The following is a 14,065-nucleotide window of genomic DNA, read 5'->3' on the forward strand; positions in this document are numbered from 1 at the left end:
AAAAAAAAAAAAAAAAAAAAAAAAAAAAAAAAAAAAAAAAAAAAAAAAAAAAAAGACAGGAAAAACAGAAAAATTATCAACTATCAACTATCCTCGTGAGATATGATTTCAAAAAATTGTATATATGATCTTTCTGTTGGTTTATGTGTACTCATTGGAAGCAATATCTTTTTATTCAAGAGTCTGTTTTGGAATATATCACTTTGTAACAATTTATCAACTATTTGTCAGAGAAGTATGGGCTCTCAAATGGAATTTGTGCCTTCGAGAAATCATGTAGCTTCAACTTGTTCAGCATTCCAAAGTCTTTGGCAACATTCATTTCAGTTGGCAGAAATTGCAGCTCCTTTTTCTAGCAGCAGGGGTATTGCTACGACAAGTTCAATGGAATCGGCTCCACAAGGATCTCCCGCAGTTGATTCTGATATAACTCCTCGCATCAAATTTAAGCGGCTTGATAAAACCTCAAAACACATAATGCAGGTATTTGCATTTCTGAGTACTTTTGGAAAAGAAGTAATTTCATTTTATCGTCCCGTCTGTTTGATTTCGATATATTGTTTTCTTTTCCCCACAGATTTTAGATAAGGAAGCTATTGGGGAAGTAAAAGCACAGAGAGAAATTCCAGATATAAAGCCAGGCTATATTGTGCAGCTCAAAGTGGTAGAGTTCATTTCAGTCAAATACTATATCAGCAGTTGTAGATGAGGTTACTGAACAATTTTCTGGCTTTTGCTGTCTTGTGTGAACAGGAAGTACCTGAGAACAAGCGACGTATCTCAACGTTGAAAGGCATTGTAATAGCAAGACGAAATGCAGGTCTTAACACAACTTTTAGATTAAGAAGGCTAGTTGCTGGTGTTGGGATTGAATCCCTCTTCCCTCTGTAAGTAATGCTGATTTAAAAATCTGATACAAACGTATTAGAACATGATGAACGCTACGATCACACGTGTTGAAGTTGGCGTATTAATATGAACATACATATGTGTTTATTCTTCTTGTGTATGTCTATTTCTGATAGCACTTTGCTTATGACTAAACAAGTGGGTGATGCAGCATGACAGATACTCACCAAACATAAAAGAAATTATGGTTTTGGACAAGAAGAAAGTGCGGAGGGCTAAGCTTCCCTATCTTAGGGACAAAATGAACGCGCTTAAGAAGCACTAGCAAGCTTTCTATTCGGTGGGATCAGAGGTGTACCCGTAACAAAGGTGCGCTGTAATCATTTTTTAGCAAGAAATCTCAGAGTTTCCATGATTCCTTATCCTTGTTGCATGGAGAATCGACCTTGAGTCATTTACTTGAGCAAAACATGCCATCATTTTAGTGATTGGTTGCCTGATTCCCCTTATTTTTGGAATATCAAAGAGCTTGCTGACATTAGGGGCTGTTTGTAATGTGTGTGCCTGTTGTTATACAATACAGTCCATGTATCAACATTATCATCTTTTTGAATGAAGGATAGATCCATTATTTATCATTTACAGCTTTTCCGTTCGTTCCAAATCTTTCCCATGTTCTTTGTTGTTATTCTTATTTTCACTATCAATTCAATGAGAATAGGCATGGTGCTTGCTGATTTCCAGCTGACCATGGAAAAATGCAAGTACATATAACTATAGTTTCATGTTAAATGAGACTTAAGTTGTGCCTATTACCTTAAGAACTAATTTTATTATCGAGAGGGTTTGGATTCACTATCATATTGACCCGCACAATACCACTTCTCAACACAAAATTATGTATAAATGTGTTCGTACATCTTGAAGTAATTTATAATCAATGTACATACGACTTGTATGAGGACCCACATATAAAATTATGTTATCTTAGGAGGATGTGTATAATATCTTCGTAAAATCATGATATACGTACTTTACAAAGCTAACATACATATTTGTATCATTCTAGTGAAACTATATAATACATTATTATACATGCATCACATGGTACCTCATACAAGGCTCGGATTGTTTCTTTGTTCACCAACGTCTACGTGATCTAATTTTACCTATATCATCATAGTTCATTCCATTCTTAGTTCACCAACGTTTACCTGTTTTCCTTATCTAATTCTACCTACATCATCATAGTTCATTCCATTCTTAGTTCACCAATGTTTACCTAATCTAATTCTACCTACATCATCATAGTTCATTCTATTCTTAGTTCACTAATGTTTACATGATCTAATTCTACCTACATCATCATAGTTCATTCGAATCGGGTCAGACTGGAACAGGGTTATCATCATAGTTCATTCGAATTGGGTCGGGTTATTCAAAGGAAGAACCATGTTAATATCCCAAACAAATTCAAATAATTTTTCCAACCATTTTAATATCCCAAACAAATTCAAATAATTTTTCCAACCATTTTAATATCCCAAACAAATTCAAATAATTTTTTGAAAATAGTAGTCCATTTATAATTCTTGGTAGATTCAACCCCAAACAAATTAAAATATTTATCGTTTTTTTGTTTTGATTGAGTTAAAATTGAACAAATTAAAGTATTGATCGTTTTTTATTTTGATTGAATTAAAAGTGTGATATAAGAGGGTGTTAGTGAACGTAGTTAAAGCTATTTGACAAATAGTTGTTGGATTATGACGATCCAAATAGTTGTTGGATTATGACGATCCAAATAGTTGTTGGATTATGACGATCCTAGTACATGTCAAGCACGAAGATATTGAGGAATAAGATGTTGACAGAAGTTTATGTCTCGCCATTTTTCTATATTGAGGTAATAATGAGATCTACCAAATTCTAAGATAACTTTTTTTTTACGCGCAACATGAATTTTTTTAAGCGCAACATGAAAAAGGATATAGCACAACACGTGCACAATTCGTAAGTAAATAATGTCACCTGCACCATTCGTAAGTAAATAATGCCTTTGGCCAATTGGGCAAGGTACAAAGACAACCCAACGACGTAGTTATTACAACATTTAAACGTTTCATAGTATAAATGGAAAAATATAGCTTTCAAATTCATTGTGGGTTGTGATATGGGTGATCATCAAGAGAGTCGTTTGCATACTCTTTGTCGGGAAAGGCTACCTATTGTAAACTCCATATTATGCCTCAAGTTCACTTATAATGACAGTTTCCGATAAACGGTTGACATGACACCGTTTGAAACTCTTTATGGAAATAATGCATATCTTTGGTACATTGGGACCAAAGTTAGGCCGTGGTACATTGTCAGTATGAGGTAGGTGAGCATGAATTATTAGAACCTGAGTTAGTCTAAGTTATTGGGATTTATGCCCTAAAACCTCGCAATTAATTATTTAATTTTTAATAATAATTTTATTAATGTAATATTGAAGAGTATGTGGTTGATACAGGAGGATAGTGTTTAAGTAATAACTTGAAGGGTTTTGGATGTTTCATACTAGTAACACTATTGATACAACCCACTTTATAATCGTTACAAATGATTTGATTCAAATCGTTCATGTAGAGACGTGTGTGGGGGTATCCTATACACGAGTTTATATAAAACTAAACCACGAAATATTTTAATCTCTCTTTATAATCTGTTAATTAAAAAGATTAATATTTCACATGATGATCATAAGCGATTCGATCTTAATCACGAGTGAGTTATGAACTTCTGCACGTGAGGGCTTGTCTTTAATTTACATGGGTGGAAATGGCTCTTGTAGTCTATTCAATATATCTACGACTTGACCAAATAGGGAGTTGAGAACATAATATCACGAGATAAAATTTACTCATTTCCATATAAGGAAAGTAGATGAGTTGTTCTTTTAGGGGTTGATTTCGGGACTTGAACAATGGGGTCACATCCTCTAATTGACCCAAGAGAGACTTAGTTTATGATTGAATCAAAAACAAATTGTTCACTAGAGAATCAGTGATACTTAGTAAAAATGTTATTACAGAGACAAGTCGATTTTTTTGTGATGCATGTATTTTTTGAATTGTTTATTTTGTTTGCTATATTGTTATGACTACGTTTATGTTCTGTGAGATACTATGACGTACTATATATGAAGAGCATGTATGAAATACGGTAAGCACATCTCACAAAGAATTCATGTCATTATAACTATGAAAGTATTATGTGCATCGATGTCTAACCATGTTTTGCAACCATGTTTTTTAAATGTGGAACCTCATGCATGTTAAATGTTTCACGAGCATGGATTACTTTTTCAATATGTTAGGTACAAACGAATATACCACGATATTATACATGCTCCTTTCTTTTCCATTGGTTTACAGAAGCGTGAGTGTGCCCTGGCTCATAATTAGGCTTAGAGGTATCTATATGAGACCATCTAGCGTGCGTAAAGCGAGCGTAGAGAAGTATTATGCATCCTGTCATACTCGAAAAAAGAAAGTAATGTAACTACATCTCTCGACTCCAACAATGTCACCTACTAAGATCAATCGAACGAGACAGCTAACTAAGTTGATTTCATGACCATACGAAGCACAACAATCTACCTACCCCAATGGCAATCGAACAAGACAGCTAACTAAATTGATTTCATGACCATATGAAGCACAACAATCTACCCCAACGTCAATCGAATGAGACAGCTAACTAAATTGATTTCATGACCATACAAGGCACAACAATCTACCCCAACGTCAAACGTCAAACGTCAATCGAACGATACAGCGCATGCAAGGAATTCTTCACCATCATTACACAAAATTGAAGTTCTTGCAATAGAAGCATGATCAAAAGAGATAGCTTCCTCTTATGGGAGGCATATCCTAACACAAATCCTTCAAAGTTTCAGCCTTTCAAGCCACGATGATCAAGTAGGCAAAGCGAAAACATAAATAATTCATCCAACAGGATTGAAGATCAAAATTATTAGTTCAATTAAAATACAAGAAGATGCTGAGATTCAAAAGCTCGCTTTCCCGCTTCAAAGATAAATTAAATCGTCAATCATACCTTAACTTTAGATACTCTTCTCCGAGCATTAGCAAGTAGGAAGAGAACAAGGAGTAAGATAAAAAGCATTACTAACAAAGGAATTCTCCATAGCTCGAAGGCTCGTGCTCGGTCAAGTTTGGTTTCTGAACCGTCCTGCAAGTTTGAAAATGCATTTGCATAAGAAACCATCAGATAACTTGCACCTCATTTGTTATATGCTAAGTTTTGTGTTTTATGGAATGTAAAGCTGTATAACTGTTGGTGTGTAGAGGTCGGGTTTGAGTGATCGCAACAGGGTTTGTTAGACTCGTCTATTTGAAGATGAGTATGAAGAAAACATTTCAAGTTTGAAGAGAAATTGTAACAGCCCAAGCCCAAGCTCAAGCCCACCGTGAGCAGATATTGTCCTCTTTGGGTTTTCCCCTTCGGACTTCCCCTCAAGGTTTTTAAAACGCGTCTGCTAGGGAGAGGAAAACCACACCCTTATAAAGAATGTTTCGTTCTCCTCCCTAACCGACGTGGGATCTCATAATCCACTCCCTTCGGTGTCCAGCGTCCTCGCTGGCACATTGCCCAGTGTTTGGCTCCGATACCATTTGTTACAGCCCAAGCTTACCGCTAGCAGATATTGTTCTCTTTGAGCTTTCCCTTTCGGGCTTCCCCTCAAGGTTTTTAAAACGTGTCTACTAGGGAGAGGATTCCACNGAATGTTTCGTTCTCCTCCCTAACCGACGTGGGATCTCACAAAAATCTAAACGGATATTAAGAAAAACTTACACAAATCCAGGAAGGAACTGAAAAGACTCACTTTCATATCAAGATTCCCCATTAGTTGTACGTGTCTCATTGCAAAAATTTCTTGAGCATACTTAAAAAGATCCACATCCAGATAATTGAGTGTTCTAATCTCCTGCAGAACTGCATCAGAAACATGACGCCGTGCCTGCAAGAAAGTATTGAGAAATAAAAGAATCAGCAAAATAAACAACTCCTGTTCCATGCTCTCTTATAAATATAAGAGGCATGATGAGTATGAGTTGACCTGTTATCCGTTTCTTATTTCTTGTTTCATTCGAAACCCGAAGAACAGCAAGAACACAATTCTCTTTCTCCTAAAAACCTTATGCAATAACATTTTTTAAGAAAGAAACACAAAAATGTGATTGGTAATAGTTTCGTATTCGTTCTTTCTTTTTGGTGACAACACTTGATTGAATCGGGTATCCAATCATACCTCTTTTGAGAAATTTGCAGGGGAAATCCGCTTTAAAGAAGCAAATCGACGACGAGATTGGGTCTTTAGTAGACTCGAAATGCACCCTTCATATACTTCAATAAGTTCTGTGACAGTCATCTGGCATGTCGAAATCAAGGGAATATAAATTAGATCAGATATGGGTGGCAGATATACAATTTTTCTGAAGTGACTTACATTTTTCCTCTTTGCTTCATCTTCATCTTGCAAAGCCTTTTCATCTAAGGTACTATTGTTCTGTAAAGGAAAACTGATTAAGATAGATCCTGGATTATGTATATGATTACAAAATGAGAGGAGCTTGCCTGATCAACATTGCTCTCAAGCTCAGAGTCTAAATGCAAAGAGCTACTATTACCTGTAAATCAAAGGGAGATCTTAGTCAAAACATAGGGCAACATTTCTCTTGAAAAATGGCTATACAGCATCAAAAGAAGTTCAGATGACCGTAGATGACCGTTAATAGAAGATTTATAAGGGTGGGAAACCTCTCCCTAGTAGACGCGTTTTAAAACTGTGAGGCTGACGGCGTAACGGACTAAAGAGGACAATATCTGCTAGCGGTGGGCTTGGGCTATTACAAATGGTATCAGAGCTAGACATCGAGTGATGTGTCAGCGAGGACGCTGGGCCTCCAAAGGGGGTGGATTGTGAGATACCACATCGTTTAGAGAGGGGAACAAAGCATTCCTTATAAGGGTCTGGAAACCTCTCCCTAGTAAACGTGTTTCAAACCGTGTGGCTGACGGCGATACATAAAAGGCTAAAGCGGACAATATTTGCTAGCGATGGGCTTGGGTTGTTACAAATGGTATTAGAGCTAGACACCGGGCGGTGTGCCAGCAAGGACGTTGGACCACCAAGGAAGGCGGATTGTGAGATACCACATCAGTTGGAGAGGGGAACGAAGCATTCCTTATAAGGGTGTGGAAACTTCTCCTTAGCGGACATATTTTAAAACCGTGAGGCTGACGGCAATACGTAATGGGCTAAAGCGGACAATATCCATTAGCGGTGGGCTTGGGCTGTTACACTAATCTTTTCCACCGAAAGTAATCCAATTGGCAAAACCTCCCAAATGTGGTCTGTTTAGTTAAAGGTTTGAGCATGGGTAACCTTCCCATAGATGGCAAAAGATAGTGCACTTGCAAACTCAATCCATAAACATATCATAGACGAGTAAGCTTTGAACTGTCAATCATGATAAATTAGCAACCAGCAGAATCTTAAGCAACGAAGTACAATTCAAGAACCACAACTTAACTATAAAGGGCCAAATAAGATTCTGAAAGATGATAAATATCCATTTCTTTTTGAAAACAAAAGTAATCTTGAATAAAAAGATATTCAGCATCGTGATCCGAAAAAGGAACGACATAAGCCTAGGTTACAAATATGAATTTCACCCGAGCTCGAGACATGCTCTCCCATTTTTTTCAACGGTCATCCTTTCAAAAATGAAACGAAGCTACTATGGCAGAATTTCACCCGAGCTTGCCTATGGTCTACTTGACTAAAACAAAGCTTACGTCTTTATAGATGACGAACAAGATTACCGAACCTTCCTTACTTCTACTTTTTTTTATCTCTTAGTTGGTGCAAACTTAATCCTCCATTTTGTAATTATAGTTTGTCTATGACCAATAAGAGAACTTTTCTGTAATTTCATATCATGAATCTATTATCATTAGTATCCTATTTACATGATAAGCAACAGAACAAAACATAAACCTGATTGATTGTCAGCTAAAGTGCCCGTGCTAAAGTTGGCGTCTCTTAGCTGTGAAATCACCTGTGAACCGACCACATTTGCAAACATCGTCGCAGATTCCTTATGTTCCGCAGTTAGACCAACATATAACATAGCATCCAACCTCATCTGCAAGAATAACAAGCATCTACCATAATTGGAACCATAAGGAGGCCAAGTATCAGAAAGAAAATTGTCCATATACCCACTGTTATAATTTAAGAAACCATCTCTTGTTACCTTTGCTACACGAAGCACGTGTTGACCAAGGCTCTTATATTCCCGTACACAGTGCCGGATCTCGTGTGATTCATCTAGGTAGGAGTTGTTTGTCAATCCTGCTATCTGAAAACTTTTCAATGGTCAATTGCGTTTCTAAAAGAATGAAAAGTGCATCACCAAACGCACTGTTAACGGGGTATTATATCCACCAAGACAACAAAATCTCATTCGTATAACTAACAGTTTGTCGATATCGCATTCAGCCAATATTTAAATTAATTCAGAATTACCTGGAATGTAGCCCCATTATGAACAATATCATGAACAATGGGGTCATCAATAAACTCCTGCAGTGGCATAAGAATATCCTTCATATCATATGGACTGTCAATCTTATCTTCACTTGAACCTTCCTGTCTTCTAGCATGTCTCTGTTCATAGCATTTGGTAGACAGTAATTTTTTTTTATAAGATTGTAGTAAATAAGAGAATTCATATGAACTGAGCTAGAAATATAATGAACTAACTTGGTTAGCAATCTTGCTTACCTAACGCCTTGAACCGAAGCACGCCTTTAAACACATTTATGATCACTAGATAATCTAAATCTTGGATTAATGTATTTTGTGTAAGCAAGTTATTCACATTCAACACATCTTATATTTTTCTTCACTTACGTTAAAATAAAAAAAATGCACAAGATTGGACAACAGGACACTTACTCGAGCAAATAGGTCGGCCCTCATCCACGGAACCAAATATTTCCACGGCCAAATATCCAGTGTGCTCACTCCAGCCTTCTTTGCACGCAGACGTTTGGACATTTTTGTTGCAGAAGCTAGATCAGGATGCACCAAAAATCTAGCTGCTACCTCAACTGAAAATTCATATGAACTAAAAACACGGTCAACTGGATTCCGAACAATTGTCACCACCGACGTCCTCTCCTTCGGTAGTTTTTCCATCATGCTATAATCATCATGAGTAGCCAACAATCTGCATTTCTCCTTTCTGCAATTCAAATTCAAACACCATACAGGTTGATAATTATTATGAGCCAAAGCTAAAGTAAAGCTAGTAAAACACAACATTACAAAAGTTGAATGTATGTCATATGAAACAATTTGAAAAATAAAACAACAACCATCTTGTTATACCTGGGGTCAAAACGTAACTTATCATAAGAACGGGGACACTCCTGAGAGCTTGGGTACAACTTTTTCAAGAAACTGCGAGTTACAGAACATAACCAATAACACTAAGACAATGATACTCGAGTAATCAATACTCAGTGAACTTTATGATTTGAAAGTTACCAGTGGTAATACGATCGCCCTCCTGTTCTTGGAACATGGAGAAAGAACAGTAAATCTTGTAGTGTATGTTTATCTTTGTTGATACCCTGATGAAGAGCAGATGATGCCCAATTTTTTACAACCGTTTCACAGTGTTCAAAATTTTTTTCGACGGTTGAAGCACATGCTGGCATGTAATGGAAAGAACTCAGTACATCAATGAGTCGAATAATAGGAGCAAAATGCCAATAAAACGTGGTCTTGAAAATATACTTGAGATTCTAAGGCTCCAATTTGTACAAAATTTAATATGACCTCTGATTGAACTTTAAGTACAAATTTAAATTTATAGATTCAGACTATTTTACTAGAGGCAAGTGAGAAAATTAAAGAACAGCGCACGGGTAGGCAGGCACCAACCTATTCTGAAGAACAACAGAAGCAAAGTTAACTTAATAATGGGATCCATGCATCTCACAACTTCAACAACTGGAGAAAGAGAAATAAGGTTATGAGATGAAGAACAGACTATTCATAGCAAAAGCAATTGTGAAATCACTGGTAAAAGGGGCAACAGAACAAAACATAGGATTGTCAACTCCTAGATATAATTTCCTAAAAATCAAGAAACGGAGCTAGATGTTAGGAATCACGAATCTCCACAATGGTATGATATTGTCCACTTTGAGAATACGCTCTCATGGCTTTGCTTTTGGTTTCTCCAAAAGGCCTCATACCAATGGAGATGTATTCCTTCCTTATAAACCCATGATCATTCCCTTAATTAGCCGGTGCTGGACTCCCCACCAACAATTCTCCCCTCGAACAAAGTAACCATAGAGCCTCCTCTAAGGCCTATGGAGCCCTCGAACAGCCTCCCTTTAATTGAGGCTCGACAACTTTCTCTAGAGTCCTCAAACAAAATACACCCTTTGTTCGACACTTGAGTCACTTTTTTACTACACCTACGAGACTCACAGCTTCTTTGTTCGATATTTAAGGATTTTATTGGCATGACTAAGTTAAGGGCATGGCTCTGATACCATGTTAGGAATCACGAATCTCCACAATGGTATGCTTTTGGTTTCCCCTAAAAGCTCCATAGCAATGGAGATATATTCCTTCCTTATAAACCCAGGATCATTCCCTCCCCCACCAACACTAGAAACAACATTTCAATTTCACATCAACTGTTTGTCAGACAAAATTTCCACAAATATTCATCAAATCATGAATTAAACATTTCTTCAAGGCTTAAACCACTATGTTCCATGCAAAAGCACTCTCAAAATTACTAACCAGCTAAACTCAGCCAGGAACCGAACCAGAAAACCCACCTTGAAAATAAACGCAACAACAACACACCAGAGAATCACAGAGCCACTAAACCAGAAAGGAGAGGCAAATAGTTCAAGCATTTACCAGACAGGCACACTAACAAAAACGGGCGCAAGCAAGAATTAAAAGGAAGAACAGAAAAGAAATTCCAGGAATGAAACGGCAGAAAAACAGAGCATTAACCCGACAAAATGAAAATCAGCAACAAGAAAACCGAGAAGGAAAAGTTATGTCCTACAAGTATTGGTTTTATGGATCTCGTGTTCATAAATTCCCGAGATCGTGTTGGGATTCCGAGAGACAGGGCTCGCGATCAATTAGGGCCCACTCAAATCCATCCGGCCGTCAGAAACTTCCAATAACTTTTCCCTTTCGAATTTTCCCAGCATCCAAACAGAAACAGCATCAAATTGGGGGGGAAAACGAAAGGGGATTGAACAAATGATTCTTACTTTGGGTTGAAATGGCGAAGAAAAAAAAGGGCTAGATTTTCTCCGATTCCTCCTCCTCCGAAAATGAAGGGGGAGGATTAATCTCCCTGCCCCCAACAATTGAACAGTTTTCTTTTCTTCGCTTTCTGATACAGAGAATTTGCAATGATTTCATCAGAAAAGATACCAAAGCTTAAAATACAGAGTGCCATTCTATATTCATATATATATATATACACAGAGAGGAAGAGGGACAAAGATAGAGACTTGACAGCGTGAAAAGACTAAAATAGCCTGCTGAACACAAATGGATTTGTGAGGGCAAAATTGTAAAATTACAAATATTTTTAATTTTATACGAATATTAAGGATTTGTAAAATTTACGCCATGATTTTATAAATTTATAAAAACTATGGAAATTTTAAAAAATAATAAAATCAAATTGTTTTTTATTATTAAAAATAAAATTATTTTTTGAATCTAATATGAACATGAAATGTAACCGCCCAGATATTGTCCGTACTGGTATGTTATCTAACGTGTCAGCCTCACGGTTTTAAAAAATAAATGTTTTGTTTTCCTCTCAACTGATATAGGATCTTACAATCCACTCCTTAGTGGTCAGCATACTCGATGACACATCGTTCGGTCTCTGGCTCTGATATCATTTGTAACAGCTCAAGCTCATCGCTAGCAAATATTGTCCGCTTTGGCTCTTTACGTATCATCGTTAGCCTCACGATTTTAAAACGCATCTGTTTTCCATATACTTATAAGGAAATGTTTTGTTCCCTTCTCTAATTGATATAGGATCTCATATAAAGATATCAATTAAAAGAGTTAAAACGCTACATCAAGTTTAAAAAAGTTCGAGACATAAAACATGGGAAACATATTGACACAAATCCCATCGCTGAAATGGTATCCTGTCACTTGCCATGTTTTACGTTCTTGCCGTCGTTCTTGCCATATCTGATGAAAAAGGGTTGAGGATTAAGAATACCTTGTATGTAACCTTCTTAATGAAGTCAAATATAAATAATAAGAACGTGCAACGTGCATTTGTGAGACCTAAATAAATACGGTTAAAACACACCATTTTCCAATGCTAGAAGTGGACAATGAACTCATTTCACAGCGGGTGTACTAATTCTCTAGTAATTCATAAGCAAGAATCTCGGGAGACTTTACCCTAATGAATGAGAATTGACACCTAGTTAGTGGAGTCGTGCTTCTCCTGTCATATCACTTCATGATATAGATGGATAATTGTCACCGTACTTGTAACGATATCAAATGTCATTAACATTCATACACAAGGTCCAATATATCAACATTCCAAATAACGAAACAACCACGACGGCTACATTATACAACATGCATCACACAGTTCATACATATTCAACCTACCCCTAAGATCATTGCGAAGAGAACCGGTTAAAATTTGAAACGACCTCAAAACTTCAAGCAACCATTTGAACTTAAGCCTAATGAAATTTCAAAAGTTAGAGTTCTAATTAGTTGAGCTATGTTCATATTGGTATTCAAAATTTTAATTTTTAAATTATTTCTTTCATATATTTTATGAGCCAACACGAAATTTGTGTTTACGAGCAAAATTTGCGTGTTCCAACAAATAAATTGCTCCCCTTGTAATTGTACTTTAAACAAAATATACAACACTTTGTGTGTGGGTGTTCTTCCATGAAATCTACGTGGTTTGACTCGAGATTATTGAAATTTTCAAATCCTACATTAAATTTTCTATGTAGTTTGTGAAATTTATAAGATCATAGAAATAAATTTGAAACGGTAACGAATGACTTAGACTGATTGATACAAAACTTTTGAGAATTTGATCTACCGAGAACTTAAATATCAAAGAATCCAAAACTATGAACTCAATCGAAAGTTAAAGAACGGATTACCTTGATAGTCAAGATCAAGAGTAAAAAAAACCCATTTTTAAATACGTGATGATTTAGATCTGAGGTGTGTATGACATAATTTATGTGACGTTGTTAATGAACTGAGTTAATGACGATTCAGAGATATTTAATCAAGTATTCAATTAAGTAAAAGTGTTATGGATTAACTATCATAAATTAAAAATTTTAATTTTGGAATTTTAATTTCTTGTAAGCTTTCTAGTTTAAATTTAAAAGGTTACAACGGTAACATCCGAGTGAAGAAGAGGTACATGAATGAACTGAAAACCACATCCGAATGAGAGCGATCTTGAGAATATAATGATTAAGAAAGAATTAAAAGTTATTATCCATACGAACAAGGTGCGTCTTTCTTGTCGATGGCTCAATCATTTGAATTTCACGGTTAAACATGATTTATTTGGAGCAATTCTAAATTGGATAACGTTTTTGAAATTTTACTCAGATGCATGTGAGTGATGACAAAACATGCCAGAAAAGATTTGTGTTGGTCTTCACTCTTAGACTCGAGAAGTAAGTAACGTAACCATGTCGTAGGGGATACAGTGAAATGTCGAGGCCATCAGGTTTTGAATCCGAATTCCAAATCCTGAATATGAATCGTTACACCATCTTTATTTCTAAGATTTAAAAAAAAAAAAACGACCTTTTACGGTGACCCATAACCTAATAGACTTCACATTTGAATACCCATGGCCTTAGAGGCCAAATTTGTGAGTTCGAACATGTTCAGAAACGAACCAACAAGAACTCGAGTATTTTAGGTAAAATTTAGAAGACAACGTTCACTCCCTAATCCTTTCAAGTTTGATTTAGGTCATAAACGCTATGTTGCATATCTACGTTGTGTGTATGCATGACTAACCTCGTTAGAGATGTTTATTTA

At 36.2% G+C, this 14,065-nt stretch overlaps 1 protein-coding gene and 1 pseudogene across 3 annotated transcripts; one reads left to right on the forward strand and one right to left on the reverse strand.

The window, feature by feature from the left end:
- Positions 1–1,493, forward strand: part of LOC111782692 — a 3,188-nt pseudogene extending 1,695 nt beyond the window's left edge.
- A 3,204-nt stretch (positions 1,494–4,697) lies between these two features.
- LOC111783422 (protein-tyrosine sulfotransferase-like) lies at positions 4,698–11,418 on the reverse strand. Of its 3 annotated transcripts, none has more exons than XM_023664345.1 (13): positions 11,251–11,418; positions 9,881–9,949; positions 9,482–9,647; positions 9,323–9,394; positions 8,888–9,176; positions 8,456–8,596; positions 8,184–8,288; positions 7,925–8,072; positions 6,499–6,551; positions 6,371–6,430; positions 6,173–6,292; positions 5,747–5,881; positions 4,698–5,091 (listed from the first exon to the last, which is right to left on the reverse strand). In XM_023664345.1, exons 2-13 carry the CDS (start codon positions 9,927–9,929, stop codon positions 4,951–4,953), a joined length of 1,479 nt encoding a protein of 492 aa, XP_023520113.1. In that variant the 5' UTR covers positions 9,930–9,949; positions 11,251–11,418; the 3' UTR covers positions 4,698–4,950. The 3 variants fall into 3 exon arrangements, with proteins under 3 accessions (XP_023520113.1, XP_023520112.1, XP_023520114.1); XM_023664344.1 differs by having other exon boundaries at positions 11,037–11,418; XM_023664346.1 differs by having other exon boundaries at positions 4,994–5,091; positions 5,716–5,881; positions 11,037–11,418.
- Between the last annotated feature and the right edge of the window lie 2,647 nt (positions 11,419–14,065).

This window comes from Cucurbita pepo, chromosome LG20 (genome assembly GCF_002806865.2).
Source record: "Cucurbita pepo subsp. pepo cultivar mu-cu-16 chromosome LG20, ASM280686v2, whole genome shotgun sequence".
Taxonomy (NCBI): Eukaryota; Viridiplantae; Streptophyta; class Magnoliopsida; order Cucurbitales; family Cucurbitaceae; genus Cucurbita; species Cucurbita pepo.